Source organism: Anopheles cruzii, chromosome 3, assembly GCF_943734635.1.
Source record: "Anopheles cruzii chromosome 3, idAnoCruzAS_RS32_06, whole genome shotgun sequence".
NCBI lineage: Eukaryota > Metazoa > Arthropoda > Insecta > Diptera > Culicidae > Anopheles > Anopheles cruzii.
This window is the reverse complement of record NC_069145.1, coordinates 39,493,148-39,514,964: the sequence shown is the minus strand read 5'-3', so window position 1 is coordinate 39,514,964 and position 21,817 is coordinate 39,493,148. Positions and strand designations below refer to the sequence as shown.

Below are 21,817 nucleotides of genomic sequence, written 5' to 3'. Positions count from 1 at the left end.
AGCCTTTCGGTGTCCTGCGAAGCGCGACCGCGATAATATCTCACAGACCACACCTTCGGACGCCACCTGATAGCGAAAGGATAGAATCCCCCCAATATATTATTTTCTATTGATGTGTTCAAGGCACAAAAACGTCGGTTTTTTTTATTGCTACCGCAACCAGTAGCGAAAAAAATCATTGGACATGCCGCCCTTCTCCTTTATCAGCGCAATCACGGGGCACGAATTCAAAACGCATTCAAACCCCCTCGAACGAGGGCGTTTTGTGTCAGTAGCCTTCGCGCTCTCTGTTTATAGCCACCCAAAACTTTCTTCGCTCGCTTCCGGACCGCCAGCGTAGCACAACAAAGACCACCCCACCGGAAGACGTTCATAAATCCATCCGATGCTTCTCATGAGGTCCGCGCCACGCCTGCGTCCGCGCCACGGTATGCTGCCCGCCCCACAGTGCACTGCCGGTTCAGACACATCATATCCTCCGCGAATGATCATGACGCACACACAAGCGCGTCCCGGCGAGCGCGTAATTTGGGTGTTATATTTAATTTAAATTGGGCAACAGCAGAAAAATACGATGGTAGACCGCCGCCGTCCCTCTCTCGGAGGACAACAAAAAGGCCGCGCGCTCCGGAAGAGAGCTGTGCGCGCATGGATGGTCCGCGGTCCTACTTCTTTTCTTGTGCGAGCGCGCGCATTGGTGGACAAGCGCCCCCCGCGCGGCTAACGATCGTAAATTATGCAAATACCACACACAACGGCGAATATTTTGGTTGCAATTTTTATTGCACCGTGCGGCGGTGCTTCCCGTTAGCGAGCGCGCTCCACTTAGGAACCGTTCTTCCTCGGCCCGGCAGCAACAGCGGATCTGTCCTAAGGGGGGTTTTAAAACAGAACTGCATACACGAGCGATCCCACAGGATCCCCCCTGCGTTAATGACACACCACACTCCCTACTCGAATGGAGAGGGCTCAGTCACAAACAAAACGCCGCTCACCTGCTGCTGGGGGTTCAAAAAACATAATTTTAACACGCTCTGATTAACGCGGCTCCCACCACACACAATACAGAAAAAGGCGGCATAAAACGTAAGACGCATTTAAACGTCCAGGGCAGAGCCGAGCAAGCAAGGACACAAGGGGCTCCACCGTTAAATATCAACCAGTGAGTGAAACTTCTGAAAAGAATAAAGAAGCTTCCCCTGCGAGGCGAAAGGATAGAAAATTGGGTCATAGCCGCCCCCCGGTGTGGTGGTGCCCTCGACCCAGCACCTTGCCATAAAACCCTGCCCCTCGATGAACGGGAAACAGGTTGTAAATCAGGTGGACCTCTCTATCAAACCACCCTCTCTCTGTGCCTTTCCAATTATACGTGGGGGCTGCTGCTGCTGTGTAGTGCGCGCCATTTTCTAAAAGTCCACGCGCGTCCGTGGCGTACTCTATTTTATGATTCACCCCAACCCGGTCGGTACGCACGCGATGTGTTTCGAGAAACATTCCTTCTCCGGGAGCGCGGGCCGCAAAATATTGCGACTTGTCAAAAGCAGAAAACATGTTGGAAAACAACTAACCTTTACACACGCGCGGGAGATGGACCGGTTTTAAAAAGGATCAACACCACCACGAAGAGAGCGGGGTTCAGGGCTGCGCGCAGCACCACACACAATACACTTCTGTTCGCTCCATTCAATTGTGAAGCAAGAAGTTCTTCGAAGATCTGCGGGGAGATCCGCGGGGTCCGCGCGATCCACAAGACTCCGATCAGTGGAGCGAACCCCAGCAGGACATAATATTCCATATGCGACCGGCGCCCGGCGCGAGATGATGCTGATTATAGAGTCTTTTTCCTCGACCTCTCAACCTTTTGTTAACCCAACGGAAAGAGAGCTAGCTTATTGCCGGGCCACTGATTGGGCCGGGCGCCCGCATCATCGCCCGCCGAAGGAAAAACTTTGCAAAACTTCCCGTAACTGTCCCGAAATTTCCATGCTGTTCGTTCTTCAATGGCAAACCATCCGCGCGCGAAAGGACGTCTTGGACCGGGAGTACTAGGCTGTGTATAAAGTTTTGCGGGTCGGTACCAGAGAGCGCTGCTACGGTCCTACATTTTTTTTGCTATATTGGTACACTCTTCATATAAACGTATGTGAAGTTTCATTTCAATCGGCCACTTATTTTTTTTTTTACAAGCCATTTAGTATCAACAGTATTTTTGTCACGTCACAGTGTTTTTTACAGCTGCTATGACGTCATCATTTGATGAAAAACGCTTTCCGCGCATGATTTTTTTAGGTGTGAAAACAGATGGATGTCGCTAGGGGCCAAATTTGGTGAATAGGGTGGATACTGAAACAATTCGAACTTTATTTCGTGGATTTTTGCCATTTTCAAAATGTTCTTATGGCACGGTGCATTGCCCTGATGAAAGACGATGTTTTTCTTCTGCAAACTGGGTCTTTTCCCACAAATTTTCACTTTCAGTAGGTCTTGAATGTTACAAAAATATTCAAAACTTATTGTTTTATCAATTTGCAAGTAATCCGCTAGAAAAATTCCATTCGCATCCCACAAAACCGATGCTAACATCTTTTTAGGCAGTTTCTGGACGAACTCGTTTCGGAACTGAAGAAAAAGGTTCACACCACTCCTTAACCTCTTGTTTTGATTCAGGATCATGGTAATAGACCTAAGTCTCATCCCTAGTGATGATTCAATGTACAAAACCCATTTTATCCTATCGAAAACGCTTTAAATGTTGTCAAGTAAAATGCATTCGAATGGCTTTTTGGCGAATGCGGCAGCCATTTTGCAAACAGCTTTCTTGAACCCAAAACTTCAGTCAAAATATTGGTTATACTGTTCAATGAGTTGGCTAGGTCTTGTACTTAATTTCTATCAGTGATTGGACGATTTTCGAAATCGATATCCTGTATTGTTTTACGATTTCCGATGTTGTGTCTGTTTTTTGACGTTTTTGACATGGATCGTTTTAAAGGCTACTACGACCATGTTTAAACTCAAAACCGCCTCTTTTAACCACCTTAATTGAAGGTAAAGAGTCCTTATACACTTTCAACATTTGTTCATAATTTTCCTTTGGCTTTAAACCTTTCAAAAATAAAAATTCAATCACTCCACGATACTTGATTTTTTCCATTGTGAAAAATACTGTGAGACGTAGTTACTAAATGGCTTATCAAAAAAAATGTAAGTGGCCGATTGAAATGAAACTTCACATACGTTCATATGAAGAGTGTACCAATATAGCAAAAAAAATTTAGGCCCGTAGCAGCGCCCTGTGGTATCGACCCGCAAGACTTTATACATAGCCTAGTAGTATAAACTGCGTGTTTGTAGCATACGCGATTCAAACAATCGACGGGATATCGTGGTTCAATGCCGGCAGGGGGTTAAGAAGGCGTAACGGTATCACTTTGCATAGTGACCCGTGAACTTGCTCCAAACAAAGCTCAATGACTAAACTTTTCCACGGCACAGGAAAAAAACAATCATTCGCCAACCAAACATGCAGCTGTCGATCGTCCTCTGCCTGATGGAAGTAATTTTCGGGACATTCTTTTGTTTTCTAAATTAAAAGTCTCACTACAAAAAGTGGATTACGGGTTCAAATTGAATTAGTTTTGCATTAACTTAATTCTATTTGCAGTGCAAGCGCAGTGAGCTACAAAACGTGAAACTAAGTGAGTACACCACAGACCAAAAGGATGCTCTCGTGGCTAATGATGAGAGGTTAAAAAAACGACAATTAATTCGACAACAGCCTTCATTATTATCCAACATCTTCTTCCTGAATCCCTTTTCAAGTGTCAATAAAAAAAATAGTTTACACAACAAAACACCTGCTGCTGCTGGCTGAAACGCAAGCAACCGGCAAGCAACCAGTGGTGGAGTTGCTCTTCTCTTGTTCCAAAAACGCGTAAAATTAGCGACACAGAAACAACAAATTGAACAACCTCTCGGAGGGGGATGTTGTGGCACAGGTCCATCTCCAAGAGAGGCCATTATCCTGTCGTTTAAACCAAACGCATCCTGATGAGTTCTGTTGTCCCTGGCACCATGCCCTGGCCTGGCCCTATGGTGCCTGCTGCTCTATCGATTAGCTGGCACGCGGGTAACAGGAAAATAAAAGAAGACGCTCAAATTCAATCAATATGCAAATGAGAGCAATTTTTTCCCCTTCATGCACACAGCACTCCTTCCGCCGGGAGGACTCTAACCACACTTCAGAGACAGGTCCGGCACAGGTTATAAAAAAACGGTTACAACACAATCATAATAACAAGAAACTGTCCAGAACGGTCCAATACCGCCGCCGCGCTGCCATTCCTTTTATTTTTTGGGAATTGTTCCTTTGCAAGGGAGACATATTCAGCAAATGGGCCCAAATTCAATTGCAGACAATTGGCCGGAAGCCGGACCACCGTGGAGAGGGCCCACGACCCCGCATCGCGCGCGATGATGTTTAGCATAAATCATTTACCCATCCACATTTTGCGCGTCCTTTCATTACCTCTCTTTCTCTCTATCTCGCTTATCAACGATTAAAGGGCAGCGCACGCTGTCGCCACGGATCATTATGCAATTGTTAGTGTGTTACAACACCAACAAAAAAAAAGGAAGAGGACACTTTTATCGCCAGCAGCAACCAACCATCTGAAAGTGTCGATTGAAATGAGAGGAAAAAAATTAACACTAAGTAAACAGGCGATTGGAAATGGGAAAAGGAATTAAAGATCCTGCTCTCCCTATCGTCGCCCCGTGTGTTTGCAGGATTAGATTTCGTCGCTTCAATTCCTGCTTGTGTCTGCGAGCCCAGAACCTTGGACTAAGAGGATGGGGCACCACACGCTCTTTCTTCCAACAATGCCATGCTCGGGGGTCTACTATCCAAGATATGCTTTGCTGCGCGCATCCCGCAGAGAGGGCGCACAGCGAGCATAAAAACAGGAGAGACGCCTAGCAGCGCGGCGCGCGAGGTGCGATCAAAAACCATAAACGAAGAAATGATGATTTATTGGGTCACACAACACCAACCAGAGGCAGCGGCGGTGCCCGGGCAACCGTTCCCCTCTCATTGTTTCCCTCCATGTATCCCTCCGACTCGACGAAATCGTGCGCATCTTGCGCGCGCACACAAAACAGGGACATTAATCCATCCTTCATCGGCTGGAAATCCTGTTGTGTGTGACCTTTTTCCTTTCAGAAAACCGAAACACCTTGAGTCGTGCGCGCGCGCGCATTGCACTCTCAGAGGCAGAGAGCACTCCGCGGTGGCATGTGGCTGCGTATTAAGTGATAAAAGCATAAAGAAAAGACAAAAAGAAACGGATATCCTTTACCGGTTCGTTTGGTTGAAATGAATGAAAATTGGGTCATCAGCGATAGTCGCGCCGCCGCCATGAAAACGTGATTCACGGTACCTCGGCGCAGAGATCGGTCTCACTCCGCTAGTTTAGCAAAACAGACCCCCGACCAGGTTTTTGGTTAGGCCAAACTTAATATTGCTTTTATCTGGAGGCTTCCGCTTTACGCGTGATGCAATGGAAGTAGAATTTAAAACTAAGGACTTTTGATACGTCGCCATCAGGAACGATACTAACGCACACCTGGTTAAATGATCAAACATTCATTTTTGGACACTCCAACCACCGAGAGCGGTTCGTCGTGGGTCTTTCTATTGTCTTTGTTACAATGTGCAGCAAAGTGTGAAACAACAGCCTTCCACCCGACCGCACACACATGCGGGTAGTGGTAAAATATATGATGGCCAACGACGCACTACCAGGCAGACAAAAAGAGTTCCATTTATTAATTGACCATCATCATAAAACAATAACCTCCCGAAATGCATACACCGTCTCCTTTCGAATCCACTCCACTTTGAACGTGTGAAAACACACCATATCTAACGGTAAGGGAGGTCAAAAAGTAACCAAAATTCATTTGCTATCTTCACTTTGTGCTGCGCCCCACTAAAACATTTTTCATTCCCACATCGGTAGCAAAATACGCCGGGGAAGGTCAAACTATGCGCGGCGACCCACACACAACCCCCACAACGATCATGGTGGCGGAAATCGTGCGTCACCAGTGCGCGCCTCCCAAAGATTACGCGACTGCGGCCAAGATGCCGCCAAAGAGCGCGCTGATGACGGGGCCGGTGCTGGTTTTGGTCACACATTTTAGGAAAATAGACCTTAAAATGCGCAACCGATTCAGCCATGCGTAACCGACGGCGACGGTCACCCTCTGTCTGTGTTGATATGTCCCACCAAAAACTTCATCCTTTTTCTCTCTTTTGAGGGCAATACGCAAAACACAAAATAGAAAACACGTCATCGTTTGAATGCTTAAAATATATTGGATTATAATTGTCGGCAAACAATTGGAGCCTTCTTTGCAAAGGACCGACCCTCTCCCCGATTGGAACACCTGAGGAGAACCGCCTCCTATGGTCGTGTGGCATCGTCCCACACATGTGGATTGTGGATTCCCAAAAACGGCCGGCCTATTCTGAGTGCGCTCTGCGCGCGGGTCCTTGTGTTTTATTAGAACATCAAACTGGAGGCAGAACATGCCAGACGATATTTAATAGAAAACGATTCGCGAAAGCCACCACACATATCGTGGACCACTTTGCTGCGAAAAACGTCGAGAAAATCCACAAAAAATTAATTATTCCATATCTAACCAACCGGTTCATCGGAAACCTCCGAGCGCCGAAAAGTCAACCAACCAGGGCACCAGAATCGGCGGCTCGCGCACGTGTGCATGGGGGACGACCTCGGTGGCCGCTGCTGGTGGTGACCGCTTAAGCCCCGCGCGATATCCTTCAGACGACGAGCGGGGTGTTTCGAACCAAATTTCGTGAAACCGTTCCGCGGAAACGGTGCTCCAAATCTTCAAGGTTATCCATCGCGGCTGTGTGTCATAACCACGAACGGTTCCACACGCAGGCAGTGGCGGCAGCACCTGCTGCCGTGACCAGCCCCCACTAGCCTTGCTTGCCCACCCACCACCACCTGTTAATCAGTGTGTTGTGTGTGTTTTAATGCATTTTGGGCATCAATTCCGCCGCAGCGAGGCTCATTAACATACTACACGCGCTTTTCGCCACTGTCCCCGGTGTGGTGACTCCGCAGGTGTCACACCGTAGAGCTGGTGAGAGAGATGGGTGGTGGTGTGCTTGACAGACAGGCGCAGCTGAAAAGCCCATCACCCCCATCGTGATCCGCCGCGTTCCGTGTCGCACACGATTTTGGATTGAATTTCGACCACAGTAGTGCACACACGCACTTGCAACCCCCTGTCCTGACACACCGAAGCACAGAGGAACTAACACCTACCAACCTACCCCTGCCCGGCTGCTGCCAAAGGTTGATGTAATTTAAGTTATCCGAAAAACGAAAACATTTAAATAAAGCCTGTGGCAGGGTGGTAGTGTTTGGTGCAGCAACCCCCAAACCACCCTCGGGGTTCGGGCTATGGTTCGTTGTTTTTTTTTTTTCTTTGTAATAGAGGCGCGGGCAACACAACGCAGAAAAGGTATCGCCGCCGCCGCCGCGGGCGAGAGACAACGAAACCCATTCTTTTGACAAAACTTAAAATTCAAGGTCGCCCCCCTATCATATGGTGGTGCTGAAGTTGGCCAGAGAGCTCAACGTTCAAAAAGCCACGCGGCGTTGCTCCTGCCGTCGCTTCTCTTCGCCGTTCTGCAACCAACAAAAAAAAACGGCCGTTGGTGGTGTAATAATTGGCTCGGCGCGCGCTTCCGCATTTACATGTTTTGTGTTTTCATCGCGAACGCGCTCTACCATCGAAAAGCTGCTCACACTCATTAAAAAGTGCTCGTTTTTCGGATGGCCAGGCGCGCCCGCGTATTTTTATGCGATGGGGGGATGGATACGTCGAACGCACCATCAGACGGAGGAGCAATGAATATCGCACACCTGTATCGGAAGTAGAGGGAACGCCGCGACTAAAAGCTTCGCACGCAGCTGCCCGATGAGCCCAATTTCGTACTTAACATGTGAGTCGAGGAGCTGGCCGTTAATTCTACATCGCCAGGCAGCCCAATTAGTAAAATTGTGAGAAAAGTTTTTTTCGGCTTTGCACACGGAAGAAACATCTCCGACAAATTCCTCTCATTAAGAGATATGATAATCTAAGACGCTATCGAGATGATACTGGTGTCCCGTAGCATAAATCCTCATGCTTCTTCTGTAAGATATGATGCCCATTTGCATCCCCAAGAGAGTGCGAAACGCTCCGAAAGTATGCGGAACACATCACCCACAGCAGCCAGCGGAACCAGCGAAAACTGGCTACGGTCCTGGGCGCAACACCTCATGTCTGGGGAGACGCGTGGCTGTGAGTCTGTCCCACGCCGTGTAGAACCGGTTTTACAATTTCTAGGTCATTACCATAACGAGACCGTCATATCTTTCGCGACCCCGGCGCTGATAGATGATGTTTCGATAGCGGGAGTGCTGCTAAACGTGCGGCGATCCGCTGCTCGTCATGTTGGAACAATATCGCGTTTAGGTTAGTAGGCGCAGCAGTGAGTATAAACATGATTGACATGTAAGAAAATGTATAAAAAGCCGATTAATTCGCTCAACATTTGAATGCCATAATGGGAGTAGTCTTAAAATCAAGACACGTAATCGAAAAAGTCATGAGTGATTGAAGTCACAGCAAAATTACCCAAATTTCAAAATGTAAAGTAGTTGCGACCAACCGAAATGTGAATCCTCAAAATAATGCTTAGCTTCCTCGCAAAAATGATTCACAACAGAAAGCAACGGATAACAGGAAGAAGATAGCAGAAATTCCGTTCCAAAACAAATATTTTCCCCATTCCGGATTCCGCAGTACAACACCGTCACCGCCGGACGGCAATCATCCATCAGCAGACGGAGGAGGTAGCAAAATGTAAAAGGATGAAAACCCGAAAATAAAACCACGACCGATCGAAATCCTTCCCAATCGGATTGAGCCAGCGCATCACAGAAGCAGCAGCGTCGTCCCACCACGGAAAACGGAAAACTTTATGTGTTTGTTTTTCAATATTCTCGAATCCTCGGTCCGTGTGGGCAATCACAAACCTGGGGCTGGACGGCTCCCGCAATCGAACACACACAGCAGCCGCCATCAGGAGAGTGGCGCACATTTGGTTTCTCTCGTCATCACCCACAGAGCCCCCGAAAATATCATAACCAACGAGACGCAATCGGGCTTCGGAACCGTAAAAGAATCCGGCGGCTGGATTTTGTGGCCGCAAGGATTGAGATGCCGTAACGACGGAAGAATCTCGGATACCCCCACACAGCAACAATAGTCGCAGCAGAGAGTCTAATATTGCTCCGGGGCGCATTCCTATGATCGGAGACTGATTTATTTCGTGCTGCAACTTTGTCCTTCCTTACTTTCGATCAGAATAAAAGTCGCACCGATTATTGCGCAAACCATCCGCTCAGTTGACAGGCAATTAGCGCAAGAAGTGTCCGGAACACAAAACTACCTACTTAGTATTAAAGGATTCGAATCGCCGAAAACAAATGTCCACACAACAACAAATAAAAGACCAAGCGCGCAACGCGTTTTATTTCGATTAAAGAAATTGAGACATATTTCGCACTCAGTGAATGACTCGCGGCTCGCTCTCTTCTTGGAATGGAACCTTTGTTTCCGTCCAAAACCACTATCCGTAGTTACTCTGCGTGCGGCCTCCGCCGGAGGCGTATCGATCGCCAGCAATAAAATACTCCGGGGTCAGAGGACAGACAGCCTCTCAAACCAGAGAGTGTTGTTGGTGACGTCCCAGACACGGACCAACGACGGCAAAGTCACAGTCACTGTCTTCGTATCCAAATGTACCCTCTGGTTTTTTTGGTCCTTTAATGTCCCCATCGCCCAGAAAGGTCTAACTCGGAGAAAGTGATTGGCACGGTGAGGCCTAAATGTTATCTTTTGGCCGCCGCATTTGAAGATAACAGCGCCCCACCGCATAAACGCCCAAGAGCCAAAGGGAGCAACAGGAGCGCACGGAAACAACTTCCGAAAATCAAATCCCCTACCTACACAGGAGCGACGCAGGAGCCAGCAGGGGCGCGCGGCGATTGACGGCCAAGGTCAGAGACGGCCGTCGGAAAACTAGGCCTCGCGTCGTCGTCGTCCTTTTTTCGGTTGAGCGAAGCCGCCTTTTACATGTAATAAAAAAAACACATAAAAAGCCTACAAGGACCGAGCCGACCAACACTTCCCACTTCCGCCGCAAGGCGCACTCGCGGGGAGAAATTGTTTCCCAGAAGAAGCTCCTCGGACGAAGGAGCTCAGATGTTTCTAGCCACGTAGGCCTACACCACAAACATTTGAAGGGGACTTACCCACTTCACTCGGGGTGATAGAAATGATACTTTTCTCCTTGACCTGCCTTTTCCAAGTTTTCCACGCCGTACGGAGACCGGAGGACGTCGGCCGCAATAAAGGAGGAACTCTGGGTGTTGTTTTCCGTGCAAATTGTTTGGCTTCGGTGGACTTAGGTTTTTTGTTAGGAACAAACTCGGAGAACAGCAGAAAGACACAGAGAGAAAAGGAGCGTTCTCTTAAGGCTCACCTTTCTCTCAGAAATGTAAGCGTGATTAGGATACGAACGAACCTACTGGAAGAAGCGAATATTTGTGAAAAACCGGTTCATTGCGTGGGGAAAAATGAACTTCCCGTGAGTTACTTCTTCTGAACTTTCTTCGGCTTTATCAGCTGTGTTCCAGGGGCACAAATTATGTTACTTTTTAATTCCTCCTCGGTTAAATAAAAAATCTAGCCTCTCTCTTAACACCTAAATATAAAAAAGATCAGAAAGCGAAACGAGAAATGTTAGGCCGAGAAAAGGGTCCACCATTGACAACGGAAGCGAATTCAAGCAACCTCTAAGGCTGCTGTCCTTATTTTATCTTCTCAATTAAATTTCCTGTTTTCCGTACTGTTGTTCCCCAAAACTAGAGCCAGTTGATGTGTCTTAATAGAGTACTGAATAGTCGTCGATGTCTATATTTTAGCCCCCGCGTGGTTTCGAGTAAATTAAAGTCTATTTAAATTGATTTAAAGATGTAGATTTAAATTGTAGCGTTCTACATTGAAAATAATCTTTCAATTGGGACAACTTTCAAAAAATGTGCGGGCTTATTGCTGCGCAATTTCGTCTGATTTCTTTCTGTGGGGCTATTCGGAGAGTAAGGTGTATGCCGGCCAATCGAAGTCCATTGAAGAACTACTGAAAGCTAACATCACAGCGGAAATTGCTACTATTACGTTGTCTATTACCAAAATGTTGTCAAAAAATGCCCAAAAATGGGCCGCTTTTTGTGTGTCTAATGGAGGTGGTCATCATCGATATTGTATTCTGAGTAAATTATCAATAAACGGTATCCTATATCCTAAAAATATCTTGTTCATTTGTCAAAATCGACTGACAAATAGCGGAGTTATTCAACATTTAAATAATTGGATCGTAATGGAAGACCTAGGCTACCCTGTACTCCCAGAGAAGGAGATAAAAACAAAAAGTGCTCATTACTCATTAGTCCTACTCATAAGTCCTCAAACATTGGGCGATTGCCAATAACTCTATACGCGACAAATCAACGGACTTTACCCCAGAACTGGAAAATGCAACCCCGATCTGACGGAAGCTTGGGAGAAGTGCACTTACCGGACCCGCTCGGAGTACAGCTCGACTTTCGATTTCGGCGTCAGCGGAAGCTTGGCGATGCTGGCCGGACTGGGCGGCTGATTGTGGACCGGCGAGATCGACTGGTCGGACCCGACGCCCCCGTACAGGATAATGGAGGAAGTGCCGGAAGCCGGAGGCGTGCTCGACCCATTGCTAATCGACGACAGACTGTTGGCACGCATCCTGGCCGTGGCCGCCGCCATCACGCTCTGGTGATGGTGCTGCTGATGGTGGTGCGGATTATTACCGTTCAATTGGTGGTGACCGCCGAACAAGTTTCCAGCGCCAACTCCGACTCCTCCACCGCCGGAACCACCATTCAGCATCAGCGAGGTGGCGAAGTGATCGCTCAGCTTCAGCGAGCTCAACACCGACAGTGCACTCGAGGACACGGCGCCCGGATGGTGGTGGTGGTGGCTGCTAGTGATCCCTCCTCCGTTCGGGCTGTTGGTGGCGCTACTATTGGCACTACTGCTACTAATGTTACCCCCCGCCACCGACGTCGTGACGTTGGTCGAGATCGCCAGCAGAGGCTTCTGGTTCTGGCGGTTCCGTTTCTTCTTCTTCTTCAGCATTTCCTCCTCGCCGGGCATCCCGCCACCGGCGAGCATACAACCGTTGGCTCCCGCACCGGTTCCAACCAGAGCGCGGCCGAAAAGGCTGGCCGTGGTTGGGGCAATCCAATCGAGGTCCTTCTTCAGGTGACCGCGGCCACACTTGCAACCGCACATCTTGTACACCAGATCGTAGCCCTTCTTGGTCCAGAGATTCTGCTGGCGCTGCTTGTCCGACCACGAGCGGGCCCGCCCGATCGACTTCAGGTAGCCCAGGATGCCTTCCTCCCAGTGCTCGAAGCACTCGCGGTGCATGTACTGGCCGGCGCTGCAGCCTTCGCTGCTGCACACCACCCGCACGCAGTCCCGCAGATCCTCCAGGTTAATCATCGGCCCGTACTCGATCAGTGGCTTCAGGCACACGCCGGCCGGCATGCAGCACCGGGACATATTGGCGCCCTCGGATCCGGACCCGTCCGCCGAATGCGACGACTCGAAACCGTGGTCCGAGTCCAGACCACCGAACAGATCCAGCGACCCCGTCAGGGACGTCGTCTGCAGTTGCAACTGCTGCTGCTGCGGGGACTGCCCGTTGCCATTCGAAGTGGCGGTGGCCGTGGCCACTGCTCCACGTCTCGGGGCCATCGCTGCAAACAACGAGCTATGGTGGTGGTACAACTCCGAGGTATCAATTTTCACAACTTGTCAAATCCTCAGCGTGTAGAGATCTAGTTTTCGTGGGGTTCGTGTAATGTCTGATTTACGGGACGCTGCGTTACTGTGTTTCTCTCTTCTATTTAGTTTACTTTCTTCATACACGCAACTGACACCTAGGCTACTAAGTTTGCCCTTGTTCTATAACTGCAAAAAACTTGGGGTGATTACCGCAAAAGAACAGAGGTTGTTCCTGAGCACACCTGAGGTCTTCTGGTTTTGTCTTTATCTTAAATCTGCCTCGCTGCAATTCCGACACAACTAACAGACGACTACTGGGAAGCCTTCAATTTCTTGGAACCATCGTTCTACACAAAACACAACTCACAATTCGTCCATTTCCTGCTTCTCCTGATGTGCGACGGTCGCTGTAAAGTGGCAAGCGCGCGCTAAACTCACTCCCGAACACTTCCGGCCACCGTACCTTCCCGGTGGGGACACACAGGAAGGTTTTTTTTCACTTCGACACTCCGACACTACGAAAACTTGTTACGCCGAATTCCACGAACTGCACCGAATATGAAGACGCAAAAAATGTTTCCATAGGGAACCACACTCTACTCTATTGTGGGTCGAATCCGGAGAAACACTCACTCACTCGCACTCAAACGTGCTGATCCTTCCTGGCCCAAGTGCTTTGTTCTCGTCCAAACCGAAAACGGTTGCGACTTGTTTCTTCTTGTCCAGCGGCCGGCCGATATACAAAACAAAACCGCGCTCAGGAAGTCCACCAACGGTTATCGTGTGAAACGCCAAAAGATTGTCTTGTTGTTGCCAAGCGAAGAAACGACCGACTTGGATTCAGGATTTCGGGGTGCAGAAAAACCACGGCAATATTCTTTGTCACTCGCACGCAAAAATGTGTTCATCCGTCGTCGTCGACGACGTTCGACGGTTCTCCCGAGAGAGCTGCGGTTTTCACGCTCCTTCCCCCCCGGCGCCGGTTGTGTAGCTGGAAAGGACTTTCTATGCACGGCACACACTTCTTCTGGCTGGATCTGGAGATGTGGTGTCGGTGTCTCTCTGGCCTTCTCTCGGCGTGACACGAAAAAACCGATGCCGGCTGCTGCTCACGGGAAGTGGCTTCCACGAAGTGGCTCTGCTCCGTCGAGTGGCATTATTTTGTCACTCACTGTAGCGCACTGGCACACTGGCCGAAAGTTCAATCGCGCGGGAAACAGTGTCGTCGTACGGAGCTGAACCGGTGAAGGACGACGACAGCTTGCACGGTGAATTCTCGTCGTCGTCGCCGATGAGGTAGAGTGGCGGCAATGTTTGGCAAATGCTTCTGCTTCCTTCGCTAGGTCGGCATAGGTGTTTGAACGCACCACCACCGGTTCACGCTTCCGTGTGACCGGAGCAGCGGCCACCTGGCTCCACGGATGATGCTGACAACGAGCGCTGCGGCTGTTCCGGCTGTTGGTCGAGATGACTCCCGGTTGATTCAGCTCCATCAAGAGCGGTCTCTCCCGTCCCGTCCTCGTGCTCTCGGGCGCGCTCTGTCACAACACACCAAACGTCACTGTGGCACCCTGTACTGTCACCGAAAAATACCGCATCCAACAGAGCCTACTAAAGATGGACGCGAAAAAACACTATTGTTTCTGCTGAGGTGCCGCTTTAAAGAACGACGTGCGGTGCCTACTCTGCTCTGTTACGGGCTCATCTCACACACTCGGGCTTCTTCTGACTCGTGCCGTGAAAAGCGAAAACGCAACTAAGCAGGCCGCGATCGATGCTGGTGTGTATATAGCGAAAAAACGGACGAGACGATAGCGAGAGTGACCCGACCGCCCGCTCACACGCACACCAGCGCGTCTCCGGCGGTGGCGTCAACGTACACATAAACACCACGCAGCCGAACGCTGGACTTCGTGCGAAACCCGTCTTCGTGCCGGGTGTCGCGCGACGTCGTGTCACGAACGGTGCGGCGTTGCGAAGACGCCGGCCGGCAAACGAGTGTGTGTGTGTGTGTGTGTGCGTGAGGCGACCGGCAAACACTTTTCAAAGCCAAAGTCACGTTCACACACACCGCACGACTTTTCCGAAGCGCCGACGAAACGAAGGGGAAAGTGTCCTTCGATTGGATGAAAATGAAAGGCTCCGACTCCCGGGCCCGACCGGGACGAACACTAATCGCGCTCTCGCTCTCGCTCGCTGCCGCACCGCACCTCTTCGTGCTTCCTTTGCCTAGCCCCCACGTGGACAAGGAAGCGGAAGCGGAACCGGGTGCCGGGGATGTTCTTTCTATCGTCGCGCCGAGTGAGCGAGAAAACACGACGCTTGACATCCGGATCCGGATTGATACGGCGGAAGAAGGATGTTGGCACCTCCCCGCGGTAGTCCTGATGTTCCCGTCGGTGCCGTCAAGCGAGAGTGAGAGCGAGGGTTACAGAGTGAACAGGGAAGCGAACCTGTGTGTGTGTGTCTGTGTGTGCGGGTTGAAAAACGCGCCTCCTTCGACCCCAAACCTTCGGGAAAACCCCCATGAAGCACTTCGCCCGGGGGAGCGGATTTTCCACGCGAGACCCGGCCGGCGGAAAAGGGCAGATTGGGGCGGGTGGATTCTATGTGAGTCATTTTAAATTGTTGTTGAAGAAAATTAAATTTTACCACCCCCCAAAGGCAACCCGGTCCCGGCCAGATCCCAGTTGGAAAATCCGGGAAAACCCGACAGACCGCCGCCGCGGCGCTCGATGAATTCATTTTCCATTTGTTTCGGGTTGAGAGCATTTTTTTTTGTATCACCCTGTGGTTCGAAATTTGTTCACGTCGATGCTTAAAAAAACTGGAAGAAACTTTTCTAAACGCGACTTTGCAATTTGACAGTTTCAACAAAAATGGTCGCCATCGAGCTGTCGTGGTCTGTCAATTAAGCGGCACTTGCACCATGTTCGACCACAATGGCCAAACTGAGGCCACATACGGCACGGGGGAACTAACACACATAACCACAGCACACAGACAAGCACACAAACATGGCGTGTATTTCGTCAGCACTTTTGGCCGAAATTTGCATTCGCACACCCGTGCGCGCCTGCGAGTATTTAAGGCAAGTGGTTTTTTGGTTCCCGGCCTGGTCCTGGCACAGCTGCGAAAACTAATTAAATGTTGGGTGAATTGCATCCGAAATTTGCCACACACACACACACACACGCGACATTCTCGGAAGTTAGATTAAGTTGCAAATGGATTGAATTTTAAAACTCGGACCAACATGTGTGTCCATTTTTATTGAGGTTTTTTGTGAGTGTTACTAAATTCCCAAGGAGCAATAATGCTCTGGTAATCGACGATGTTTTTGAATCCGACGAAATAGATAAGTTTGGAGTCAAAAGCGGTTTGTGCTGCGTTGGTACACTCAGCTTGTTGATTTCGCGCTTTTCGGTTAGTTTCCCACTGCCCAGTTCCGCACCGCCAGCGTTGACGTATTCGTCGAGACTGGAAAATACCGTTGCCACATTCATGACGTTTTACTTCAACTTCGATTTTCCGTGCACTGGCGGACGTTCGTTCCGATTTTCCTCCATTCAAAGAGTCCGTTCCGCAGAGTTTGAATTGCCGGTCTGGTGTCTACAAAAGGCTACGATCACAATGTTAGAATGATGAAAAAACCATATTACTAACCATACCCGTGAAAGATTTTGCATAGCGTCCTTGGATCACCTGGCAGTTGCTGCGCACATCGTACTCATACATCGTACTCGGTATAACTTTTCTTTGAAAAAGGCCAATATTCAAGCTAGGCGGCTGAAATTTTTCATGTTGTTTATGGTGCCGATACTCTCACAGCTAGCTACGTGAAATTTTGGTTTCGTCGACCCGTTTCAGTTATTTTCGATGTTAGAGATGCACCCCGCACAAACAGACAAGTCATCGAAAATGTCGCCCCAATCACAGAAATAATCAAAGTTGATCGGCATTTTAGTAATCAGAGCATCGGCCAGAAGCTAAAGATTAACCATCGAGCAGTTTTAAGCCATTTGCGCAAAGCTGGATTCACAAAGAAGCTCGATGTTTGGGCGCCTAAGCATGGTGAACCAGCTTACAGGGTGGTCAAACCAGGACTTACGGCCAGTAAGTTTCTACTGAGTTTATGGTGGGACTTGAGAGGAATCATGTATTATGAGTTGCTTTCGTGTGGCCAAACACAAAATTAAGATCTCTACTTTCAATTACTGCACCGTTCGAAGCTAGCAATCGACCAGAAACGACCAAAATCGGCCAACAGAAGAGGTTTTGTGTTCCAACAGGACAACGAAATGTCACAGACGTCTTTGGTGATTCGCCAGAAATTCCAGGAGTTTGGTTGGGAAGTTTTAATGCATCCACCGTACAGTCCGGACCTTGCACTAAGCGATTGACACCTGTTTCGCGCATTACAAAATTTCCTGTATGATGAAAAACTGAGATCAAAAAAGCATTGTGAAAATAGATTGCTCAAGATTTTCGCCAATAACGACTAAGCCTTCCTCAAGAGAGGCATTTTGAAGGTAGTTTTAAAGAGGCAAAAAAAATTCCAACAAAATGGTGCATATTTGAAGCAAATCGGATAATTGAAAGTATGTTAAAGTAATGTTTTGAAGTTCGCCCAAAAAGCGTCGATTTCTTTCGATTAGTCGATTAACATATTGCAAAAGACTCTCGAACGAAACAAATTTAATTGTGGAAAGAGTTTACCAGAATTGACAGTAAATGATCGTGTTTAAAGAGTTTTTCGTACACAAACGTGTAACTGTTACGTTCATCCGTCTGGCAGGTTTAATTCAATTCGGAAAATTCAATGACTCTGTCGCCACCGCACTCTGTCGACGGACGACCCACTGCACCATATAATTACGGTCTCGCATCCGGCAGGTGGGAAAATTCAGTCAATGTCACCATTGCTGCTGAGCTTTCCCGGGCATCACTTAAAAACCTTCGCCCACCACCCAACGCACCCGTGGTATACACCCGAAGGACCTTCGGCCACAGCAATTTACGCAAACAGATTTAGCGCTCACTATCTTGCCCGTATCGTGTAACGTTTAAAACGATTAAAAAACGGGTTATTTGTGAGAATAGCCTTTGCTTCCGACCGACTGCCGACTGCCGACTGCGAGAAAAGATCAATCAATTTCCGAAAAAGCGCACACTTTCCCAATAATCGATTTAAAAGTTGCCCGTGGCCACACCTGTGCTGGGGGTAGCCTGCTGTTGCCTGCCGCAGGACCTGCTGGCGATGATGGTGGTAGTGCCGGGCAGTGCCGGATGTGCCCATGACCATGAGCTTGAATTATACTCCCGACTTCGGAGGAAAGCCTTCGGAGGATGCGGAAACCCAGTTTCCGAGGCTCGCCAGGACCGGTCCTGGACCCATACACGTGCCTACCACCATCAGCTGCACCGGCAGGAGGGGAGAGCATGGGGAGCGGGGAACTGCAGTAGTGCAACACTGCAGCAGTGCGTTTGCATGGATTGGTAAGTGCGCTGCACACGCTGCAATTACCATCGCCGTAACGGGCGCTGCTGCAACCACTACAATGTAATGCAGTTTCACTTTCAGTTACAACCCCCCGTTACAACACCCGGGTTCCTCTTTCACCACCGGTGGCGGCAAAATTCCCGGGCCAATTCCGATGGGCAGGACATTGGCCAGGACGGGGTTCAGCGGTGCAGTGTCCTGACGATCGGCAAGCACACACCATCGCCATTCGCCGTCGTCCCCGTCATCGGCCATATAGGACGCGGTCGGCGGATGCGGCTGGCCCTCATCCACCGCTCCTCGGGAAAATGCACCCAGAAATGCATGCGAACCCGTTATGTACGGAGCCGGCCGGCCGGCCGGAAGGCCGGCTGGTGCCGACACTGCACATTGACTTCTGGCCTCACCGAGCGCTCTCACGAGCGCGGTGAGCTGTTACGTCAGTGCGCAAACGCAAAAGCTCACCGTCCACCGTCCCGACTTGGGAAGCTTCGGAAGGCGCTGACATTTGGCGCTGGCCGTGGCGGGCTGTTCAATGGCTCCATTCGGGCGCCCTCGTGACACTCGTGCACACTTCCGTGTCCGCCGGAAGGCAGGCTCCGCCGCCGTTGGGGCGGAAGCAACTCGTGCGTTGTCGCGCGCGCCGTTTTCACTCTCACTTCGGGTGAGCAGCGTTTGTTTTGTTTTCTTTCGCCGGGTGCCGGTGAGCCGAACGCATCGCGCGCGCCCGAACACGAGTGCAATAGTGCAAACTGCATCGGGTTCGGCTACACACCACTGCGCGTGTGTGTGTGTGTGCATCAACCGGCGAGGCCAACGGAAAGCGAAATCACGGCACGCTACGCTACGCGACAAAATTCGCTCACTCGTCGCGCGGCGAGCGCGAGATTTCGTTTTCACGTTCATGGCCACATCGGCCAGAGTGTGTGAGATGAGAAATTTTGAGAAGCCGAAGTCGAATCGTCCATTGCGAGAGAGATAGAGAGAGCAATTTTGTAAGCTTTTGACGGATATTTATTATCAGGTGGAAATTTAATGCCAATTTTCGTAAATTATTTTGGGGTAATTCTTGCGCAAGAGTTCAGTTGCAACTTCAGCAACAAAAATCGCAGTAACGATACGAACCTTTTTCAATACGAAAATCGTTTTAAATTTCCATTGAATAGAAAATTTAAAATATTTTCAGCAACTGAGTATCGAAGTATAGAACACCGTTCAAAATCAAGCGTCTCCACCATTATTGCACGGTCGCCATGTCACCCGGATGTATCGTTAAGACGTACGGTTCTCTGGTTCTATTGTATAGAGTGCTATGAGGGATTGGCTGTAACTTACTTTATTGCTGTTATGGCCTGTCCTTCACATTGGTTTTAATGGGCGACCAGTGTCTTTTGGTATTTTAGATTACTATATTTGGGGCCAAAACTGAACCCCATTTCTTTGTTCAGTTACGTTCACAATCGGATAATGGTTCGTGAATCCTTGCTACGACACAGAGAACGTTGAACGATGAACCGAAAAGACGGAACAAAACTAACCAGCCTTAGACAGCAGTGATTTCTAAACTTTATTGAACTGCCACTGGTTTCTTCTTCGAATGGCAAACCATTATTTTAAAAGATGTCAAAATGTTACACATTTTCCTAAGACTTTAGCTAGGTGATTGAAATGCAACGAAAAGGAGTTTCAAGGTATCGACTAAAAAACTCTTAACTATTCTAGACCCGCCAATGGGCCAATTGAATTTACGTCAGTCAAAACCACCGCAGTTCGACTGATGAAAAGTTCAAACTATTCGGCATGCATTCTTCCCGTCTAAAGGTACATTTTTCGTCTTGTTACCTAACCGATAGAGGAATTCCCACACGTCAAACTGTACGCCCACCGCCCGCCGCAAGAGTCTATCGTCCAGAGAAATCGATTTGGGAATCAGATAAAAACTAGTTCCGGGGGCAAGTTGTGGTCAAAGAAAATGAAAAGAAAAAGGAAACAAACTTTGAACGTGAGCAAAAACAAGGCAACCACCGGGACAACTGCGATGACCGGTGTTGTCCCCCGGAGATAGTCCCACATTTCTGGACGGCGCAAATCGCTGCACCAGTTCCTGGTCGGACCCTCGGGCTCCTTGCAGTCCCGTGCTTCCTGCTCCGGACGTCGAGCGCGAACTGCGTCGTAGTTTCGGTCCGGGAATTGTGGCAGCAAAAACGAGTCCTTGTTTCTGGTGTGCGTCGTGTTTCCGTGCCCTCTGCCAACCTTCGGTCTCCGGTCCCCCCGGGGGCCACGACGAGGAAACGACGCTATTTTAGCCCCATAATCTATTTACGCTGCTCATGTTTCCTTCCCAATCCTTTGGCGACGGTTGCGGCAACGAACATCGGACGCCATGCTCTCACCGGAAGCGCTGTCGAAGGGGGGGGCGCTGAGGTGTATACCCCGATGTATCCCTGTCCCCACCTTACTATCTCCCTCTCTATCTCTCTTTCTTCTCACTCACTCTGTCGGTGTGTCTATCTATCAGTCGGCAGCTCAGTCTGACGTGTCCGTGTGTTGGTACCGCTACATGTTGGTCGTTCAGTGAAGTTGTTGGGGCGTAGTCGTTGGGACCACCGATATCCAGGCCAACCAGGGGAGCCGCAGACCAGCAAAACCGGGACCTGGCCGGGCAGGGTGTGCAACATCAGCGGAGTTCGAAAGGAAAAGTTTTAACTTCCGCCCCGTGGTTCGATCGGGCAACTGCCATGCGGGCCGGGCAGGATGGCAGCAGGATCGTGGCGCAGGAATGGTGCTTTATTTGGTCTCCATCACCGACGGGCCGAGCCGGGCAGGGAGTCACCGGTGTATGGCCGGAACTCCATCAGCGGTATTTCGAAACACGGGCGCTGGGGACCGGTCTGGTTGAGAATTCATTTATTTATCCAACAAATGGCGCTCCGGAAATACACACACATATACGCAGACGCGCGCAATGCACCAACACAGCCGTGAGGTACGCCATCCGGGAGGACATTAATCAATAAGAGCAAATTACATAACCATTTTCGCAGTTTGAGGCCCTCGTTCGTTCTATCTCCAGCTAATATAGCGTGCCGCGCTGCTCCTGGCGGTGTGGTCCCGGTAATTCCAATGCGTCATTCCTGCCGGATAGCACCTAAAAAATGGATTATGGCAGGCAAGCGGTTCACAAAAGGCGCAAAAAGCACTATAAACAATATTCGTATCGATCGTAAAAATGGAAGCGCTTGAAGCAAACGTGCGTTTAAAAAGGACAGAAAGTTCCAGAAAAGTGTACACCGGAAATGGGCCAATGAAATGAGGCTCGATTTTCACGCCCCA

General features: G+C 49.5%; 1 protein-coding gene across 1 annotated transcript in view; it reads right to left on the bottom strand.

Annotated features, from left to right (window-relative positions):
* The window catches only part of LOC128270381 (headcase protein), a 108,694-nt gene extending 95,743 nt beyond the window's left edge, over positions 1-12,951 (bottom strand). The window contains exon 1 of the mRNA XM_053007779.1: positions 11,732-12,951. Within this exon, the coding sequence (XP_052863739.1) occupies positions 11,732-12,951 (1,220 nt within the window). The remainder of the gene's footprint in view (positions 1-11,731) is intronic.
* Positions 12,952-21,817: the final 8,866 nt, after the last annotated feature.